We start from the raw sequence: 18937 nt of genomic DNA, 5'->3' as shown, positions 1-18937 counted from the left end.
CATGCCCTTCTTTCTTTAACCCTTCATCCCATGCCCTTCATTCTTTAACCCTTCATTCTTTAACCCTTCATCCCTTGCCCTTCTTTCTTGAATCCTTCAATCCACTCCCTTCTTTCTTTACTAAAAGAGCCCCTGCGCCTGAGAAAAGAACCTAGTTAGCAAGAAAACAGACCGAAACAATTATAAAACCACAATTAAAAAGTTGAATTTAGTGAGAAACATAATTTATTTACAATGAACTTTCACAAAGCCTTAAATTATAGAACTTCTGAAGGGCACGGTGAAGAGAACCAGTAGTTTTAACGGCATCCCCTTGGACATCAGGGGAACAGAACTAGATGTCTCTTCTAAACAGTAGTAGGTCTATAATTATTATAATATATATTTCTATGTATTGTATATAGAATCTTTTTATTTATTTTTTTAGTGCAGCGTTTAAGTTTCCCCACCCTGTTCTAGGAAAATGGATGGCAAAGTGCTGGCTTTGAAAAAAAAGAAAAAGAAAGGAGTAGAAAACACAGACTTGGTTTTTTTGTTTTGTTTTTTGTTTTTTTTTTTCCTTCATTTTTTTCTTTTTCCATCATGGGCATTCAGTATGAACAACAAATTTTTCCTCTGTACAAGAGAACTTTGGGTCCAATACAGAAATATAAATATAAAACAAACAGACTATAAAAGGGGAAGGGGAGAGGGTTCAATCCTGCTGATCGATTTTCTTCTATGCCGGTTCCATAGGATGGTCTTCAGTTTACTAGGTCATGATCGTTCGAAATCAGTGTCGTCTCTGTACAGAAGAGAAGCGCTTTTCGATCGTTCGTGGTGACCGAGGTGGAGGCCGACCCCCTGTGACCAGGCCTACCCGTCCGTTCTATTGAGAGCTTGCTCTTTCTAGGATGTGAAGGTCGTAGGGCTTTCTGCTTGTTCTCAGTCTAAACTTGTTCATTAAATTATTGTGTTTTTTCAGTGCAATCTGTGCGGCGGACACTGTGGGGAAGGTGGCGACGATGGTGTACGTAGAGGCCAAGTCTGTGGAAGGGTTGGGCTGTTCGGTACTCGTGTGGTTGTCTCCACTGCTGCAGTAGTGTTGGTTATGTTGCTGTTGGTGCGGTGCCTGCTGCGAGTGGGGGTCCCGGAGCCACCGGATTTTAGCACCTACTTTAAAGAGTTCGCCAAAAAGCATTTCTGCATCTTTGCGACTTATCCCGTCTGGCAGTTCTGTGATTTCTAAGACCTTACCGATGACTGCAGCCATGGAGAGAAAAAGCAACAAAACAGTAATTATAACAAATGTTCCACTCTCTAATTAAAGCTAAAGTTGTAGAAGCCTAACGTATTGCATCAGACAGAAGTGTATAGATGAAATCAGCACATTACAGCAAGACCCCTTTCACGCTGAAGGCATTTTTCAGGCGTTTTAGCGATATAATAGCGCCTGTAAAGCGCCTTCCCAGTGTGAAAGCCCGAGTGCCTATGGGACTGAAAAAAAAAGTCCTGCAAGCAGCGTCTTTGGGGCGGTGCGGAAACCGGCCCTGCCATTGAAATCAATGGGCAGCGGTGCTTTGCGGGCAGTTTTAACCCTTTCCTTGGGCCACGAGCAGGGTTAAAAAGAGCCCCGCTAGCGTCCGGAAAGTGCAGCTATAACAGCAGTAAAGCTAGCGGCGCTTTACCACTGACGTGCCCGCGCTAGCAGTGTGAAAGGGCTCTAAATGACACTAAAAGTTCACAAAAACTTCTCTACACCCAATTCTACTGCACTGCTTCCCTGAACATCTAGGTGGAAAAGCGCACATGCCAAACATCACTTGTCACAAATGTTGGGACTACATGCATGTTTGTAGAATTTGTTAGACGTCCAGAGCCCGGACTACACACAAGTCACCCATCTGCTCCTCCTCCAAGACTGACAGCCCTTCCTCGGAAGTTGCTGTCAATCAACTTCCCCAGTGCAGGAGCAGAGAAAAGTGTTCTCTTCTCTGGCTGCTTGTGCATGTAGACACAGCCAGCAGGTCATTACATCACCCAGTAGTCTGATCCCAGGACCCCTCACGCAACGGCATCTCCTTGGGACCCTGCAAGGGAAAGGAGCCACCCTAAAATAGGAAAGTGGAGCCAGTGCTTAGGGGACCAGCAGAATCAGGGGAAAAAAATTTCACTAGATGAAGCTGCACTTGTATTTTTTTTTATCAGTAGTAGAAAGAAGCAAATGCTATTTAAAGTAGGAGTTCACCTTTTCAAAAAAATAAAAAAAATGCACATCTTTTTGCAGGAAAGAAAAAAAAAAAAGTGTATTTAATATTCTTTTATTGTGAGCCTGTAAAGCATTGCACTCACAATCAGCAGATCGCGGGTGCAATGCAGGACTCTTGCAGACTGTGTGCAAGCCATCTGCTCAAATCTCATACGGGCAGTCAGTTGCACACTGACAGGAAGCATCGATCTACCTAGAGTGCTCAACAGCGCTGTGGTAGTTCGTTGAGAACAACAAGCCGACAGTCGCAAAGGCTGTCAGAACTAGTAGTTTTCCATGCCAATGAATAGTGAGGCCAGGAGGGTGGAGCCGCGTGCGGCCTGGTCTTTTTTTAAATTGTGACAGTGATTGGGGACACTAGTTCTGGAGATCTGGGCGTCACAAAGGAATCGCCTTCAATTGCAGGGATTTGCCCTCACTTCCTGTTTGGCTGTGTGAACATTTTCAAAACCTTTAGTAAATCAGCCTATACATTGTGTTTGTATGTTCTGGCAGCAATACGACTAGAGAAGGGACATTCCCATGATACGCTCCACTGGGGCAGGAAAATAGTTGAATGGTTTGATGTTAAAGGAAGTAATGTGTTGGAGTTTGAGGCCAGGTTCACACTGGAACCCGCTGCGGATTGCACAGGAGCGATGTGCGTCCCTGTTCCCCGTATCAGGGCCAAATCTATGCCTGAATTCGGCCCTGAAACGGAGCCAAAGACGCACAGCGTTTCTGTGCAGTGCGCTCCGCAGCCGCAACAGAGATATGTGAATCGGCTCCATAGGGAGCCAATCGCATTCTCCTACTATGCAAATTGGACCCGCATCTAATTTGCATAGGTGTGAACCCGGCCTGAAGGAAATATGGAGAGATGTACTTAGTGGCTGGGGGAAGTACACCTTCACCCCTGGTGTTAATATTTGCTCCTTGCCAGGAACAATTTTCATGCCATCCCCTCCCTAGGACTATAAATAGCAGTAGTCACCTTGCTATACAATCAGTATACTACTAGTCTAGGCTTTTTCCCCTCAACCAGGCTGCGCTCTCCCCTATTGCAAAAGGAAGAAGATTCGATCGTGTCACCGATCTTCTCCTTGCAATTAATCAAGACAGATAGCTACAGTGACAGGGACAAGATAAGATAAGAAAGCAATATTTCCCAGTTGTGGAAGGAGATAAGCTTGTAACCTCCTAGGAGGAATGTCCTACACAGAGCATTGGAATAGTTTTATGGTTTAGCTCACAGCTCCAAAACTTCAGAGCTGTAAGATTTGAAGGAAAATAACTTCTCTCTTAGATGTAATGCTGTCAGGCAAACCGTAAATTCCTGAAGGCACTGATGAAATGGTTATCTTGGACTTCACAACATCCCCTTTATTAACTCCCACATGCACAAAAGTTTACAGTTTTTATTATCAGATAGCCATCTTCATTCTCGAATTTTTATTGTTCAAAGCCGATTTGGATCTAAAAATGTGTTTACACGAAATTAAAAATTCAATGCCTCGCAGTCTCTTTACAACCTGTCTTACAGTCCAGTGATAGCTACATGGCATTTGTTGGGATAGGTCTACTTTTGGTGACAACAGATTGTGCCTATGCAAAGAGCATCAGCTCAGCTGCTTGTTATTATGAGTCCATGTGGCAGGGTGACACCACAAGAGAACAATAGGTGGATAGAACGTTGTCACCCTATGACAAAAGCTAAACAAAGGACCTTCATGGCTGGATCAGCAGGCATTATTTTAATAAAATAAAATGTTGCAATTTAAAGTAGTAGTTTTTTTTTTTACATTAATGCATTCTATGCATTAAAATAAATATACCTTCTGCATGAAGTTCCCCCTGCCCCCTTTTATACTCACCTGAGCCTAATCTCGATCCAGCGATGTACAGGATAGCAGCGGCTCTTGGCTCTCACTCCTTGTCGGCTCAGATCACAGCCAGTGAGAAGGGAGCAAGGGGAGAGACCGAGCCTAGCTCTGCCTGTATATGGACATAGAACTGGCTCGGGCACGAGCACACATGAGCGCCCCCATAGCAAGGGCCTGGCTATGGGGGGACAGCCAGGAGCACCGACGATGGACCCAAGAAGAGGAGGATTGGGGCTGCTCCATGCAAAATCATTACACAGAGCAGGTAAGCATAACAGGTTATTTAAAAACCCGCAAACATTCTCACGGAGCTCCTGGCGGGCGCGCGCCCGCAAGCCGCCTCTTAAAGGGCAACGTACAGATACGTTAATCTGCCTGTACGTGCCCTTCTACCGCAGTATATCTGCGCGAGGCAGTCGGGAAGCGGTTAAAGGCAAAATTCAGATCCTGAACCAATAATGCAACATATAGGACAGGTCCAGTGTAAGAAAAACAAAACAAAAAACACACAAAAACCCGTTGGGCTGATACAACTCAGATTGTCAGACCCAAGAAAAAACCGTTGTCTGCCCCATGGCTCATCTGTTCTCACCTGGTTCACCAGCAGAAAGGTCAGTGGAAGCAGCTTTTTTTGCCGTTTTTTTTCCCCGATTTCCATGTCTGTGTCCAGACTGACCCTAGGAGATGCAGAACATATTTATAAAATGCACAGCTTTTGAAACGAAAACGTAAAAAGTATCTAAAGCCAAAACTTTTTCTTGTTTGGGATAAAATCAGGAAGGGTTAGATTTCCGGTCAGGTTTTTATTGCCAAAGTAAGCGCCAGTTCAAAGATATCGGTGTCCAAAATCTTTTTATGTTTGCGCATAAGACAATATGGAACAGCCAACGCATTTCAGGATTTAGACACCCCCCCTTCATAAAGTCTTAAACGCTGTAAGCTGGACTCCATATCTTGTTTTTAGTCCTTGTATGTGTATAGTAAAGAGCAGTAGTAGCAGGTCACACACCACAGCTCTTTTGAGCATTTACGGGCGGCTGACACATATGTTTGCAAATGAGTGCAACTAAACCCCTTGCTTTTAACGTGAATTGTTAGACAGGGTCAACTGGGTTTTGTTACAGGCTGGCAAGTGAGCTGGGAAATTTTTCTTAGTTTCTGATGCATTTGTGTACTTTAACGTGTGTACTTTGCACTTTTACTTCATCCGACTGCCCCCCCACCCCCACCCCCCGGCAGTGCCCACAACTCATAAATCTTTTTTACATTAAAATACTGCCACCAATTACCTTTTTGGCTTATCTGTATACCACGGTCACATGATAAACTGCAGGGTCCACCCGAGTGCTGAGTGTTCAGGTAGGAGGAGATTTTCACTACAGCCCGTGTCCTCATGCTGTTATGGGAGGCGGATCATCCATGAATCAAGATGTGACATCCCACCCACTTGCTCTTTTTTTAGTTACTGGGCATGAAGGAGGGGGGGGGGACTGGGCTGTTATTTAGGACCTGTAAACACACCCAAATGTGTGACGTCAATATCATGTGACCTGAACAGCTCAGACAGGGCTAATTCGGTTTGCTGCAAGCTGGCTGGTAAGTGAGCTGAGAAATTTTGTTAGTTTTTGATGTGTGTCGCCCTTCCACATGCTCCTTGCTGCAAAGGCTAGGTATAGGTTGGGGTGGTTGCCATTTGTTTGAGCATTTATAAGCCCTGATGAACTGAGCGTGTCAAACCTGAAATGTGTTGGCTGTTCCATACTGTTTTGTTATGAGCATGTACTAATACAAAGATTTTGGACTTTTAGATCTCTGGTCTGTCACTGACTTTTTTATAAGTGCATATCTTAAGCTTCAGGCCTCTAGCTAGGAGGCACACTGTTTTTGACGTTCAACAATGAATTACTGAAGTTGAATCCGACATCTCCAAAATACATTTCAGGTTTTTGTTTTGCGTTTTTTTTTTTTTTTTTCTGAGCCCCACTGGGGAAGTTTACCCTCACTATGTGGACCATGGTCACCAGGACTAAAAATTAAAGGGATACATTTGAAAAATTAAGACCAGAAAGCACTTGTTTCCATGAGAACTGTGGGATTCTAGCTTGGCATTTGGAGAAACACATAGCACTCTACTAATTTTTAAGAGTTATCCTTCTACAGTTCAGGAAGTAAGATAATTCTACCAAAAAGGCATGCAAATGGCCAAAAAAATTGACAATGTTTTTAATCATGTCCTACTCTAATAACTATAAAAAAAAAAAAAAAAAAAAGTGTTGGCTTTAAATATGCTTTAAAGGAAACCTGTACTTCAAAGCTGGCAAACCTTTTGCAAGGTGTAAAGCAGAACCTGGACAATGCCCGCAGGAATGTTCACAGCTCCGAGGTCTGGGGTACTTTAAAAAAGGCAAATAGTGACTTCAGGAAATGCCTGACCTGCTGGTCCATCACGGTTATGGAAAACCTCACTTCCCATTAGTAAGGAACAGAAGGTGGAATGGGACAGGCCCAAGTATAACTTCAGTTCCTGAGGTTGACATTTGCATAGTAGAGCATGTGGAGGATATGCACACCTCTCCATGTTCCTGCTTTATACCTCTGCAAGTAATTTAGCAACTTTAAAAGCTAAACAGGTTCCCTTTAACAGACCTCAATACAAAGCTGTTCGTTCTAAAAAAAAAAAAAAAAAAAAAAAAAAAGTGTGTGCTCAGTTTTAATTTCCATACAGTGGTTTCATGCCTTCATGCAAGTATTGCTCAATTGTTTCTTGGGGAATGTTGCCTCTTTCCCTCCCATCTGCTCACCATTGCCTCCCACAGCAATCAATTTTAAAAGGGTTACATCTGATCACAAAACATAGAACTCATGTTATGTATGCTGGATACTTCCCTTTATCTTGTGCTCTGCAGTTACACCTGCACAGGTTTTGCACTGTGATTGGCTGTCTACTTCAGACAGCTGTTCCATACCCAAGAGTAAGATGCGTTTACATTCAAAAGCTTGTATGAATCCTTTAGGTTCCATTCACACTTACGAGATGATTTCCAGTGCGACTTTGATCCGACTTAACACTCACTGGCACCAAGTCGCATCAAAGTAGTGCAGGCATCTTTAAGTCGCACCAATCTGAATAGGTGCCATTGAAAACAATGCTGCATGCAACTTTGTGTCCAAATTTGCATGACAAGTCGCACAAGTGTGCATGGAGCCTCAGTCAGCCCTGCTGTTCAAGGAAATCCCACCTGCATCTCTCTGGGAAGGGAGCTGTGGTCAAAAAGCAGTAGCCAATAACCGTGCAGGATTGGTGTACTGTATGCATTGCAATGGCAGAGTTGCAGAGGAAAAAACCAATGGGCAGAACATAGGAGAGGAGAGGAAGGCAGCTGTTCAATATGAAGGTGGAAATGCTCTCAAGTCTAGTCTACTTTTGATGGACTTTTCGTGGTTACATAAGGCCAGGCCTGTAGATAAGGAGGCCTACATTGCTGTTCCTTAAAGCCTTTGGTACCTGTGCTGGCATTGCCTGGCCAGCACATATGCTTCCTATGCCCTTAAAGAGGTGGACACCTGTGATGTCAGGGCTTTGGATCACTGGTGGCTTGATCAATCAGCAGCCAAGCAAGCTCAGATTCATGATGCTCCTGTATATCCCAAGTACCTACCTCTTGTCGCAGAAAAGGCTGAATTTTACTACCCAAGCTATCCAAACCATGCCAGAATAGTTGCCGTATATTTTTGTAAGTAAATTTTTTTTCCCCATATAAATCCTTTGTTCAAAATCACCAGAAAAACATCTTTACATTTTCAACATACAAAAATCTATTTGATATAAAATGAATATTAGGAGTAAGTAAACCTCTAATTGACAAGCTTGGCCCTATGCAACTACTACCAGTCCACTAACATTGATCTTGCACTTTAATAAAGCAAAATGCAGTAATCAATAGAAAAGTTTCCCAATTCATCCCTTACTGGCCTGAACACAGCGAAATGTAATTATTTGCTGCAGGTAACTGTGCACTTCGTCACTGCTCTTCGCAGAATAAGTTAGTATATGAATAGCAGACAACATAGGGTTGATTTACTAAAGGCAAATAGACTGTGCACTCTGCAAGTGCAGCTGCTCCAGTGCTTAGTAAATGATATGAAGCTGCACATTGCAAAGAAAACCCAATCACATGCAAGACAGAAAAAAAAAAAAGAAAAAAAAACAGCTTTTTTCTTGATTGGATGATTAAGTCAGCAGCACTTCCCCTCATTTACTAATCTCTGGAACAACTGCACTTGCCAAGTGCACAGTCTATTTGCCTTTAGTAAATCAACCCCAATATGTACTGATTCACTCAACATATCTATGTTTGAGATTAAAGTATATGTACAATTTATGCTCAGGGGTTTGTCTATTTGTCAAATCCTCTCCATCACATTCCAAAGATGAAATGCAGATTGAAGAATGGTTATGAACCTGTTGACTTGTTATATGTCCGTGCACTAACTGAGGAGCATTGTACTGTAATGGCTGACCAAGTAACGGATATCTTGTGTCACCTGCCAGAAAAACAAAAAAACAAAAAAAAAAGTGCACAAGTAAAATGCAAGCTGATATACACAGAGATTATAAATTTGTCAAATAATGAGTAGGGGTAAAAATGGAAGCCGGCATGCAAATATTCTACACTATAAAAACAAAGTGTCAGTTTTGCCAAGGCTGATCCTGGCTGTTCTTGGTAGGAAAGGTACCCAACAATTATGTATCATGCAGGCTGCCATTTTGTGAGAAGTGCCTTTGTGCCATCAGAATTCCTTAGCTAAAAGGACCAGTACAGTTGGAGTATAGGTAGCCACTATCTCAAAATGGGGACACCTGCTCCTCTAACTTCCAGGTGCATCTCTGGGACAGGAAGTGAAGGGACATTTCCCCAGAAATGCACAGACAAAAGTAAACTGGCAGGGGTTTTTAACCTTTCCTTATTCTATTCAAAACCAATAAAAAGTTTTGGCTATATATACACACACACACACACACACACACACACACACACACACACACACATTTAAAAAGGTTAGTTCACAAAGGGGAAACACTCTCCACCCTCCCTACCCCCTGTCCCCGTTGTAGTTACCTTCATTGCTGATGAGCTGTCTGTGCCCACGCAGCCGATGCAACAGTCCGGGGAAACAAAAATCGCTTGTCTTACCATTTTCTCTGCAGGGCTTCCAGGATGGATCAGAGCGATACTATATGCCTGTGCTGAACAATCAGGATCAGGCTGATCTGTCCTGGAAGCCCTGCAGAAAGGGATAAAGAAGCAGGGGTTTAAAATCCCCAGACCGCTGCACCAACTGTGTGGGCACTGACAGCTCATCACCCACAGGAGGTACGTACAGCAAGGAACAAGGAAGGGATGGTGTAGGGTGTTAGTACCCATATTGGCTTTAAAGGGTTATTTCACCTTTCCAGAAAAAGAAAAAAATGCAAACACCCTATACCATTCCTTCCTCTTTCCCTGCTGTACTTCCCTTCCTGGGTGATGAGCTGTCAGTGCCTATGCAATGATCTGGGGATTTGAAATCGCTGGTCTCCATCCTCTTTGTGCAGGGCTTCCAAGACAGATCAGAGTGATGTTGAGTGATGTTATGTGCTTGTGCTGACCAATCAGAATCACTCCAATCTGTCCCGGAAGCCCTGAAGAAAGAACAGATAAAAGTAGCAGGGATTCCAAATTCCTGGACCGACTGTGTGGACACTGACAGTTCATCACCCACGGAGGTAAAAAGCACAGCGAGGAATGCGAAAGGGGGTGTAGGGTGTTGGGCTGCCTTTTCATTATAAATGCCAATGTTGGTACTAGGTTGATGGAGCTGAAATGCTTACATTGCATAAGGTCCATCAAAACTGACCCAGAGAGTTTATACCAGAAAAGTAACAGTCATAGTTTAAACTGCCCATACAGGATAGATCTTCTATGGAAAAATGGCAAATAGTATGAACTACACAGTAAAAAGAGGAAAGACCCTGTTGCAAGGAGCTTAAGTCTGCCCGTTAAAATTACTGGCTCTGTGGTAGTTAGCACGCCAAATGGATAAAAACAGCCCACTGCAAAAAGAATTTCTGGTTTGTTGGTTGCACACAATTCTGCAATCCTCCTAACATAGATTTGTGTGTGCTATAATGCTGGCCATCCATTATACAATTTTCTTATTCAACTTCCTTTAGACTTAACTTCAATTATGTAGTGTAAGGGTCTGCCTGAAATTGAAAGTGTTTAGGTTTGACTTCATATTTTATGGTTTTGGAAAATCTAAAGGAAAATTGTACAAGGGAATTGCATAATGGATGGCCAGACTAAGGCTCATGAGAATAAACCAGAATCTAAGTTCTCTGTATGCAGTCTAAGCAAAAATGGCTGCTATAGTACACCATTTACACATGGAATTTGGGCTCAGTGAAATGTGAACCAGCTTAGCATTAGCACATGGTTTTCTGTACTGACATGGGAAATGATTTACAAGTCAATGACATAAAAATACAAAAAGCACTCTTTAAAGAGGAGTTCCACCCAGGTGATCCATTAAAAAAAAAATTAGAAGTCAGCAGCTACAAATACTGCAGCTGCTGACTTTTAATTGGACACTTACCTGTCCCTGGGTCCAGCGATGCGGGGGATCGAAGCCCCGCTCGTCCCCATTTCAACTGTGGGCGCCGGGCTGTGGCTTCACAGCCTGGCACCCACTGCGCATGCACGAGCGGCGCTGCGTGCCGTGATTGGCCGCTCAATCATCTGGGACCTGTAATGGGTCCCAGATGATTGACAGGAGGGAGGGAGCAGAGCCGAGCCCTTCCTGTGCCGAGGGGGAAGTGATGTCACCAGCCCAGGCAAAGGAAGAGGCAGACTACGAGGGACCACCTAGCAACAGGCATTTAGAGGTAAGTAAAAAAAAATATCCATATGTTTTTTTGTTTTTTAGAATTTTTCAGGTATTTTTGTTTTTTTGGGTGGAACCCCACTTTAAGGGGACAGTATGGAAAACAAAAAGCCTCTCACCTTGGCCAGGAACAAAAGGTCTAGAAAAATGTGGAACTAAAGGGAGAGGCGTTAAACCCGGGCGGATGTTTTTCATGTTGGCTAACTGCACAGGAACTGGCGACTGATTGGGTGATGTGACAGGACTGCTAATGTGGGAACTATGCTGTAAGAGGAGACAAAATACAGGAAAAATAAGCAGATGAGATATAGATATGTATAATTTTATATTACACACACAGCTTACTGTAATACGCCTAACATTTAGTATATTCTTTTAAATACAGCTATATAAAATTCTAACAGCAACTACAGTTTTTATGTAAAAGCGTATCTAGATATAGTACAAATATTCCTTTAACCTCCTGCCAACTGCTCACAGTAAATATACTGCAAGTAGGCAGCAGGTACAGGCTCGGCAACGTACATATTAAAAGTGGTTGTAAATCTCCCCCCCCCCCCCCAAAAAAAAAAAAAAAACCCGCAAGACAAAAAGGCATAATGAGCTAGTATGCATACTAGCTCATTATTACTTAACTGAGATTGAAGCCCCTGCAGCCGTCCTCGTTCATCGCTCCCGGGGAGTTACTTCCGGGGATCGAGGGCTCCAGAGCTGTAGTTGGCCAGAGCCGCGATGACGTCACTTCCGTGCATGTGTGCGGGAGCCGCCGGTAACGGCACAGGCTAACTGAAGCAACAGCACGTATGTGCCGTCGCTTCAGTGCACATGTGCCGATGACGTCGGCACATGCAAATACAGGGGATCTCTCCTAAACCGTGCAGGTTTAGGAGATATCCAGGGTAGCTACAGGTAAGCCTTATTATAGGCATACCTGTAGCAAAAAGTGGTTGTAAAGGGTTTACAACCACTTTAACAGCAAAAAAAATAAAATGAAAAATGTGGATGAGTTGGAGAGCAATAAAGGGTACTTTTTTGTGTTAGGAATACTTGCATGTATATAAACCGGAGTTTAGTGTCACCAAGTGTTGCAGATTTTCTTCATTTGAATGTACAACATCCTTTTAGCTGCTTACCTGTGTAGAATGATCTAGGCTGCCATATTCTACCGTTTTATGCGCCCTCTGATGGTCACAATAATATTTATTTGGCTTCCACTGAGGTGGCGAATGTGTTTGAGGTGGTGGGTTGTTGGGAACGTTGAGCTGCATCATTACCATTCCGCCACCAGGGGGAGGTGCTGGTACAGCTAAAAGAAAGAAGATAGGAAAGGTTATTTGTGATATTCGGAGATTATTCTAAATCAAAGCTGCGGAACAGTTTAACTCGTCTGATCCTATGCTCTCCCAGCAGATGGCGCTCCCCCTGCGAACATTCCCTCGCCATCCTATGTGAGAAGCTCTCTGTGTGCAGTGACATCACAGTAACAATTTTCGTACAGGAGAGGACTGTACTGACAACTGTACAAGACTGAAGGTAAGGCTGGAGTTCTGCTTTAAGCAATTACAGAAACAGTTTCCTTTTATCTGCAGTGATAGGGGTGAGCTGGGATAGACCTGGTTTATGGGTTTCTGAGTGTCCAAAGATCCCAGGACAAAAATGTGAGCAATAATCACACATCTCTTCACGTACCTGCACACGGAGGACCGTGCAGTGCTTGAGAACACGGAGAGGTTGCTCTAGGGAACTGCATGTGGTCAGACCCTGGAGGGTGCATATATCCCATCGACGAGCTGAAAATATACAGATTGATTTGCATTATTATAAAACATTATTCCCACAGCTTTCAGATTATGAGAGCAAAATGTAAGATTTGGACACAACCACTTCCAAGGTGTCACGCAATCACTGTACTACAGTCAAGTAAAAAAGTTTTGTGGACTATCAAAAGCACATACACTCACTGGCCACTTTATTAGGTACACCTTGCTAGTATCGGGTTGGACCCCCTTTTGCCTTTATTCTTCAGGGCATAGATTCAACAAGGTGTTGGAAACATTCCTCAGAGATTTTGCTCCATATAGTGACATGATGGCATCACACAGTTGCTGCAGATTTGTCGGCTGCACATCCATGATTCCAATGTCCCGTTCCACCACATCCCAAAGGTCCTCTATTGGATGAGATGTGGTGACTGTGGAGACCATTGGAGGACAGGGACCTCATTGTCCAGTGGTGAGATGATTGGATCTTTGTGACATGGTGGATTATCCTGCTGGAAGGAGCCATCAGAAGATGAGGACACTGTAGTCATAAAGGGATGGACATGTCAGCAACAATACTCAGGTAGGACGTGGAGTTTAAACGATGCTCAATTGGTACTAAGGGGCCCAAAGTGTGCCAAGAAAATATCCCCCCCACACCATTACACCACCACCACCAGCCTGAACCAGTGATACAAGGTGGGATGGATCCATGCTTTCATGTTTACTCCAAATTATGTCCCGACCATCTGAATGTTGCAGCTGAAATCGAGACTCAGACCAGGCAACGTTTTTCCAATCAGGAAATGGCACCCGGTGTGGTCTTCTGCTGCTGTAGCCAATCTGCTTCAAGGTTCAATGTGTTGTGCTCTCAGAGATGGTATTTTGCAAACCTTGGTTGTATCGAGTGGTTATTTGCATTACTGTTGCCTTTCCATCATCTCTAACCAGTCTGCTCACATTCTCCTCTGACACCAAGGCATTTTTGTCCACACAACTGCCGCTCACTGGAAATTGTCACTTTTTTGGGCCATTCTCTGTAAACCCGAGAGATGGTTGGTGGTGAAAATCCCAGTAGATCAGCGGTTTTTGAAAAACTCAGAGCAGCCCGTCTGCCACCAAACAACACGCCACGTTCAAAGTCATTTAAATCACCTTTCTTCCCCATTCTGATGCTCGGTTTGAACTTCAGCAAGTCGTCTTCACCATGTCTAGATGCCTACATGCATCAAGTTGCTGCCATGCGATTGGCTGATTATCAATTTTTGTTACCAAGCAATTGAACTGGTGTATCTAATACAGTGACCAGTGAGTGTATACTCTGTTCACGAACCACTTTTTTTTTTTTTTTTTAGAAAAATCTGAAAATTGGACTTTCATATTTTTTTCAAACACAAAACAGAGAAAAGAACACCAAAAAAATAAGTTTGAACTATAAGGGCTCATTCACACTGGTGTATTAATCCGTACGCCTGGGTAAAGGGCCATCTTGGACCGGCACGGATGTCGTGTTCTGGACCGGCACGGATGTACACTCCAGGATATGTGCAGAGGTCTGTGCAGCCGGCCGTCATTAATTTCAACAGGCTGCCTGTACGAAAACCCACGTGCATCCTGGATGACTAAAGATGAACCTTCGCACAGGCGTACAGATCGGTAAACTCGTGTGAAATCAAGCCTTGCAGACAAGTCTGTACATTGTAATAAAAGGAATGAGTTCAGCAAACACGGCATGAAACATTTGGTGCAACATATTCATTGGTGTCCTGTGGAGCTGCACGATTTGAGCTAAAATGAGAATCGCGATTTTTTGCTTAGAATAAAGATCACGATTCTCGCAGTGTAACATCTTTCACATTATACAAAAAAATTGGGCTAACTTTACTGTTTATGTTTCTTTTTTAAATTAAAGTGTAGAAAAAAAAAAAAAGAGCGTTTGAAAGACCGTTGCGCAAATACGGTGCAACATAAAATATTGCAGCAACCACCATTTTATTCTATAGGGTCTCTACAAAAAAACCAAAAAAAAAAAACAAAATCATGTTTGGATTTTTCAAGTAATTTTTTAGCAGAAAATAATGATGATTTTTACTTGTAATCAACAAATGTCAGAAAAGGTTAAACTTCCTTCATTTACACGCTGGAGTTCTTTCCTTTGATAAAAGAACGAAAAGATACTTTGTTTCTACTTATTCCCCTGTTGTGATTAAACTTGGCAGGCTGCCCGGATGTTTTCTTTCTTTCCCAGCTGGGAGAACTCTCTGCATTTGTTACGCTCTTTTAAAGATAGGGAAAAAGATTGCAATTTTGATTCTTAACGATTAATCGTGCAGCGCTAGTGTCTTGTAAATCAGGGGGATTATTGTAAAAGAATCCTCAACTTAGAACATACGTTGTCTATGACAATAAACCAAAGATGTCAGTAACATGATGTTGTGTGTTGGGTCTTTAACTTACACACAATCAAATCAGATTTACCTCAAGTTATTTTGCTGCCCTGGTGAAATGACGCTGTAATAGACGGGCATCCCTGCGGTCGCTAAGGGCCCCTGGTTGGACTGGTTAGGGATGAGCACCTGTTGGTGATATGGCTGTTGGGGTATAGATTGGGAGCCTTGCCGAACTGGAACCTGAAAAAAAAAAAAAAAAAAAACAAGTCATCCACAATGGTCAAGGTAGAAGCCTACTGCACTGAAATCAGAGGGCATCATTGCCAGTTGCGGGTTTTTGTTCTCTAATAAATTAAAGGGAACATCTGTTTGAATGATCACGGAACCACCTCAGATTTCCTCCAAGTTTAAAAATTAAACCAACTTAACCTAGTGGGCTGTTCCAGGATCCTCTCATCAGCTTATGTCAGCTCCTGTTGTCTCTATAGATCTTCATGGCCTCTCTTCCCCTCGGCCCTCCCTTATTTTCAACCCAAAAAAAATAATTCTCTTCTTTCCGCTCCCATCCTTTTACTGCTCCTGGATATACTCTTCCACTTCCCAGATTTATAGCCACCCCCTCCCCACAGCAGCACACTGGTCTCCCCAGTGAATGGCTGTGCAAGGGGACAGGTCAGCACCTGTCTGGTAACTGAAGAGCAGGCCAAGAACAGCCAGAAAACTGACCACGCTGTGCTCTGTCTAGAATGGTCCGTTTTTAATATGAAAGCAGGGGGGCTGACAGGATCACCAAATATTTCACACAAATGAAGCAATACAAAGAGAACAGGAGACTTTGTACATGGTACAGCAGGCACATATCAGGAATAAGGATGAGCTCAGGTGTGTTCACAAACCGCATGTGCAGAGCCCGCCAGGAAGTAGGCACTGCGGAGTGCTAATTACAAGCAGTGAGACATTGTCCCGATTGCGCGGCTGCAGAGATCGGGAAATGCCTCACTGCTTGTGATGAGCGCTGCGCAGTGCCGACGTCCTGGCAGGCTCTGCACGTGCATTTTGCGAACACGCCTGAGCTCACATACATATCTTACTACAGAACCTAAACCCAGTCATGGATGAAACAGGCATGGCCTTAGGTGGAAGGTCTGAAGTTGTGTGTTGTAGGCTGCTTTGCTTACTCATTAAAGTTAACTAGACTTTCAAGACAATATCTGCATGCAGCAGATTTTCCTTGAGTGTAGCGTGAAGTGAAGCAGGCTCCTGGGCTTTGGTCGGCTGGATCGAAGGACCAAGGATTACATATTGGGGTGTTTCGGAGCGGTGGAATGTTTGAAGGTCACCTAATTGCCAAGAACCTAGTTCATAATACCTGGTAAGAGGGCATTGAGGAGTACTGCACCATCACACCCTGAATAGGATTGGATAGACTGCCAGGCTGGCCACTAACCAAGGTCTGATTCTGAGGCTGCTGGACATTCACCATACCCTGGTAGTTTGGTTGCTGGCTGGGCATTACAGTCGTGTAACCTAAAAAGAGAAGAAGATAGAGGAGTGAAGCAAGGGGGATCATTACACACAGTGAAGACCACTATATATATCAGGACCCAACATTTAGGAATCAGTAGAAGCAACTGACTCTGTTGAAGCACACTGGGCATCATAGATAAAACCAGATTGGTTACTATTGGCAAAAGGCAGTTCTTCAGACATTTTTATAAGCAGGCACCAATATGCCAGTCACGTGCCAATGATGTCCCCAATCTTTACTAAAAAGACAAAAACAAACTAATAAATTGCAGTTCAGCTTACAAAAATATATTGTGACCACACTGTAAAGAACAAAAATTCTATTTTTTTTTTTTTAAAGAAAAAAAAAAAAAAACCCACGAAAAAAAAAAAAAAAACTTTCGGAATAACCAAACATAAAATGTCTGTTTTTCTGGCATGCATCCAAAAGATCCATTTCAACATTGTGGGCTGAAGATCAACTTTTTTTTTTGTTCTTTAGCCACCACCAGTCGGGATTCTCCTTGACCCAGCAGTGGGAGGCCGTGACTATAAAGACATTTGTGTCGTGCAGAATAAAAGGGAAGAGCGTTCACTTAAATTGAATTCTCAGTCTGCACATTCAACAAGAACAAATACACCCCGCTGCGTTTCAATAAAAGGCGCAGACATCAAGTGCTGCTCCCCCGCACAGCGGTAACATGGAAGGGGAGCCCAGATGAATCCTGCAAACCCAGCGCACGGCTTAATTTACATATGAAAAAAAAAAAAAAATACTCAATAAAATGGAGGCTCTCCCCTTCACTGCCAGGCACCATACATTTACTGTCATTGTAAAAAGGGCTTTATCCTCATATCATTAGACATCAACTTAAATAGTGACATAAGAGCTGAGCCACCCTTGGGCTGCAGTCTGTGCTAATCTTTGGAGGTGACACAATTTAATCTGCATCTTCACGCACAGAAAAAAAAAAATGAATAGGTTTTTAAAAAACGTCCCCAATGTGTATTTTAACACCAAGGTGGCTTGTCAGAGAGCTTTCAAAAAAAAGGAAAACTCTACTTTTATCTGCCTCCAACCTGCCTGTGAAAGTAGACCACTCAAACCTCATATCAGCTTTAGCATATTAAAGTGGTATTAAACCCCAAAAAGCAAACATATTGCAAATTACCAATTTTTAGATATGACGGTTGCATTTGTTTTCTTTCTTGGGCTTTCTTTTCCTTTATTTTTACCTGGTGATCCTGCCAGTAAGTCTGTTTTTCAAAAGAAAAACCTGTTCTGCATAAGTAGCAGTTACAGGGTTGAGACAAACCATTACCGACAGGGGTGCAAACAATGATCAGCTTTTCTTTTTTTTTTTTTTTTTTTTTTAAATGTAAAGCCCTGGTGCCCAACCCTTTGGTATAGGATGTGCGGCCATCAGACCTCAGCAGTGTGTAGTGGGAACATTACGGTAATAGTATTGATCTCTATTAGCCTCATGTAACATGTTCCCAGTTTCGTATTGTCTTCTGCAAGATATCCCACCAACAACATATCCTGTCCACATTCTCAGACCCTCATCTCCTCTAGTAGGTCTGCAGGTTCTGACAGTCCTCTCAAGCATTAAATATATATATATATATATATATATATATATATATATATATATATATATATATATATATATATATATATATATATATATATATATATATATATATATATATATAGTGTTTTATCAACGTGTTGCATAGAATGTGATCAACTGGTTATGACTGACTTACTACAAGTATCATAATGTTGAGGCTCTAACCTTGCAGGCTAGATAGATAGAACATTATGTGTGGCCCTTTGGTGATGTCAGGGGCCACATTTGAGGCCCCCCTTTAGCTCATAAATTGACAACCAGGGGGGAAAAAAAAAAAAAAGCAAAAAAACTGTTGCTGTAACTGCTTGTGTTAGCTGGGGTACGGTTTCAATTTGTTAGTGTATCTAAATCTGCTAGCTGGTACATCTAACACTCCCCCCAAATTACCAATGCTGCTGTCCAAAACGTGCCCCCCCCCCCCCCCCATTCTCCTTCAACCAGAGTGGAGGCACTCGAATACAGAGGTATGTTACTGGCCAGATTACCAGGTGATAACAAAGGGGAAAAAGAAAACTAATGCAGCCAGCACATCTAATTATTATTATACAGTATTTATCCTGTATTATTATACAGGATTTATATAGTTCCAACAGTTTGCACAATATAGGAGGGA

At 42.8% G+C, this 18937-nt stretch overlaps 1 protein-coding gene across 9 annotated transcripts in view; it reads right to left on the bottom strand.

Annotated features, from left to right (window-relative positions):
* Positions 1–207: 207 nt before the first annotated feature.
* The window catches only part of R3HDM1 (R3H domain containing 1), a 221923-nt gene continuing 203193 nt past the window's right edge, over positions 208–18937 (bottom strand). For 7 of the 9 annotated variants that reach the window (XM_073634292.1, XM_073634291.1, XM_073634295.1 and 4 more), the window contains 8 exons: positions 16554–16711; positions 15273–15424; positions 12724–12824; positions 12168–12340; positions 11154–11298; positions 8573–8655; positions 4703–4787; positions 208–1242 (listed from right to left, as the gene is read on the bottom strand). In XM_073634292.1, the coding sequence (XP_073490393.1) occupies positions 869–1242; positions 4703–4787; positions 8573–8655; positions 11154–11298; positions 12168–12340; positions 12724–12824; positions 15273–15424; positions 16554–16711 (1271 nt within the window). In that variant the 3' untranslated portion in view covers positions 208–868. Of the gene's footprint in view, positions 1243–4702; positions 4788–8486; positions 8656–11153; positions 11299–12167; positions 12341–12723; positions 12825–15272; positions 15425–16553; positions 16712–18937 lie in introns of all 9 variants that reach the window. The other 2 variants (XM_073634298.1, XM_073634301.1) reach the window with 2 other exon arrangements.

Source organism: Aquarana catesbeiana, linkage group LG06 (assembly GCF_042186555.1).
Source record: "Aquarana catesbeiana isolate 2022-GZ linkage group LG06, ASM4218655v1, whole genome shotgun sequence".
Classification (NCBI taxonomy): domain Eukaryota; kingdom Metazoa; phylum Chordata; class Amphibia; order Anura; family Ranidae; genus Aquarana; species Aquarana catesbeiana.
This window is presented reverse-complemented; position numbering and strand designations above follow the sequence as displayed.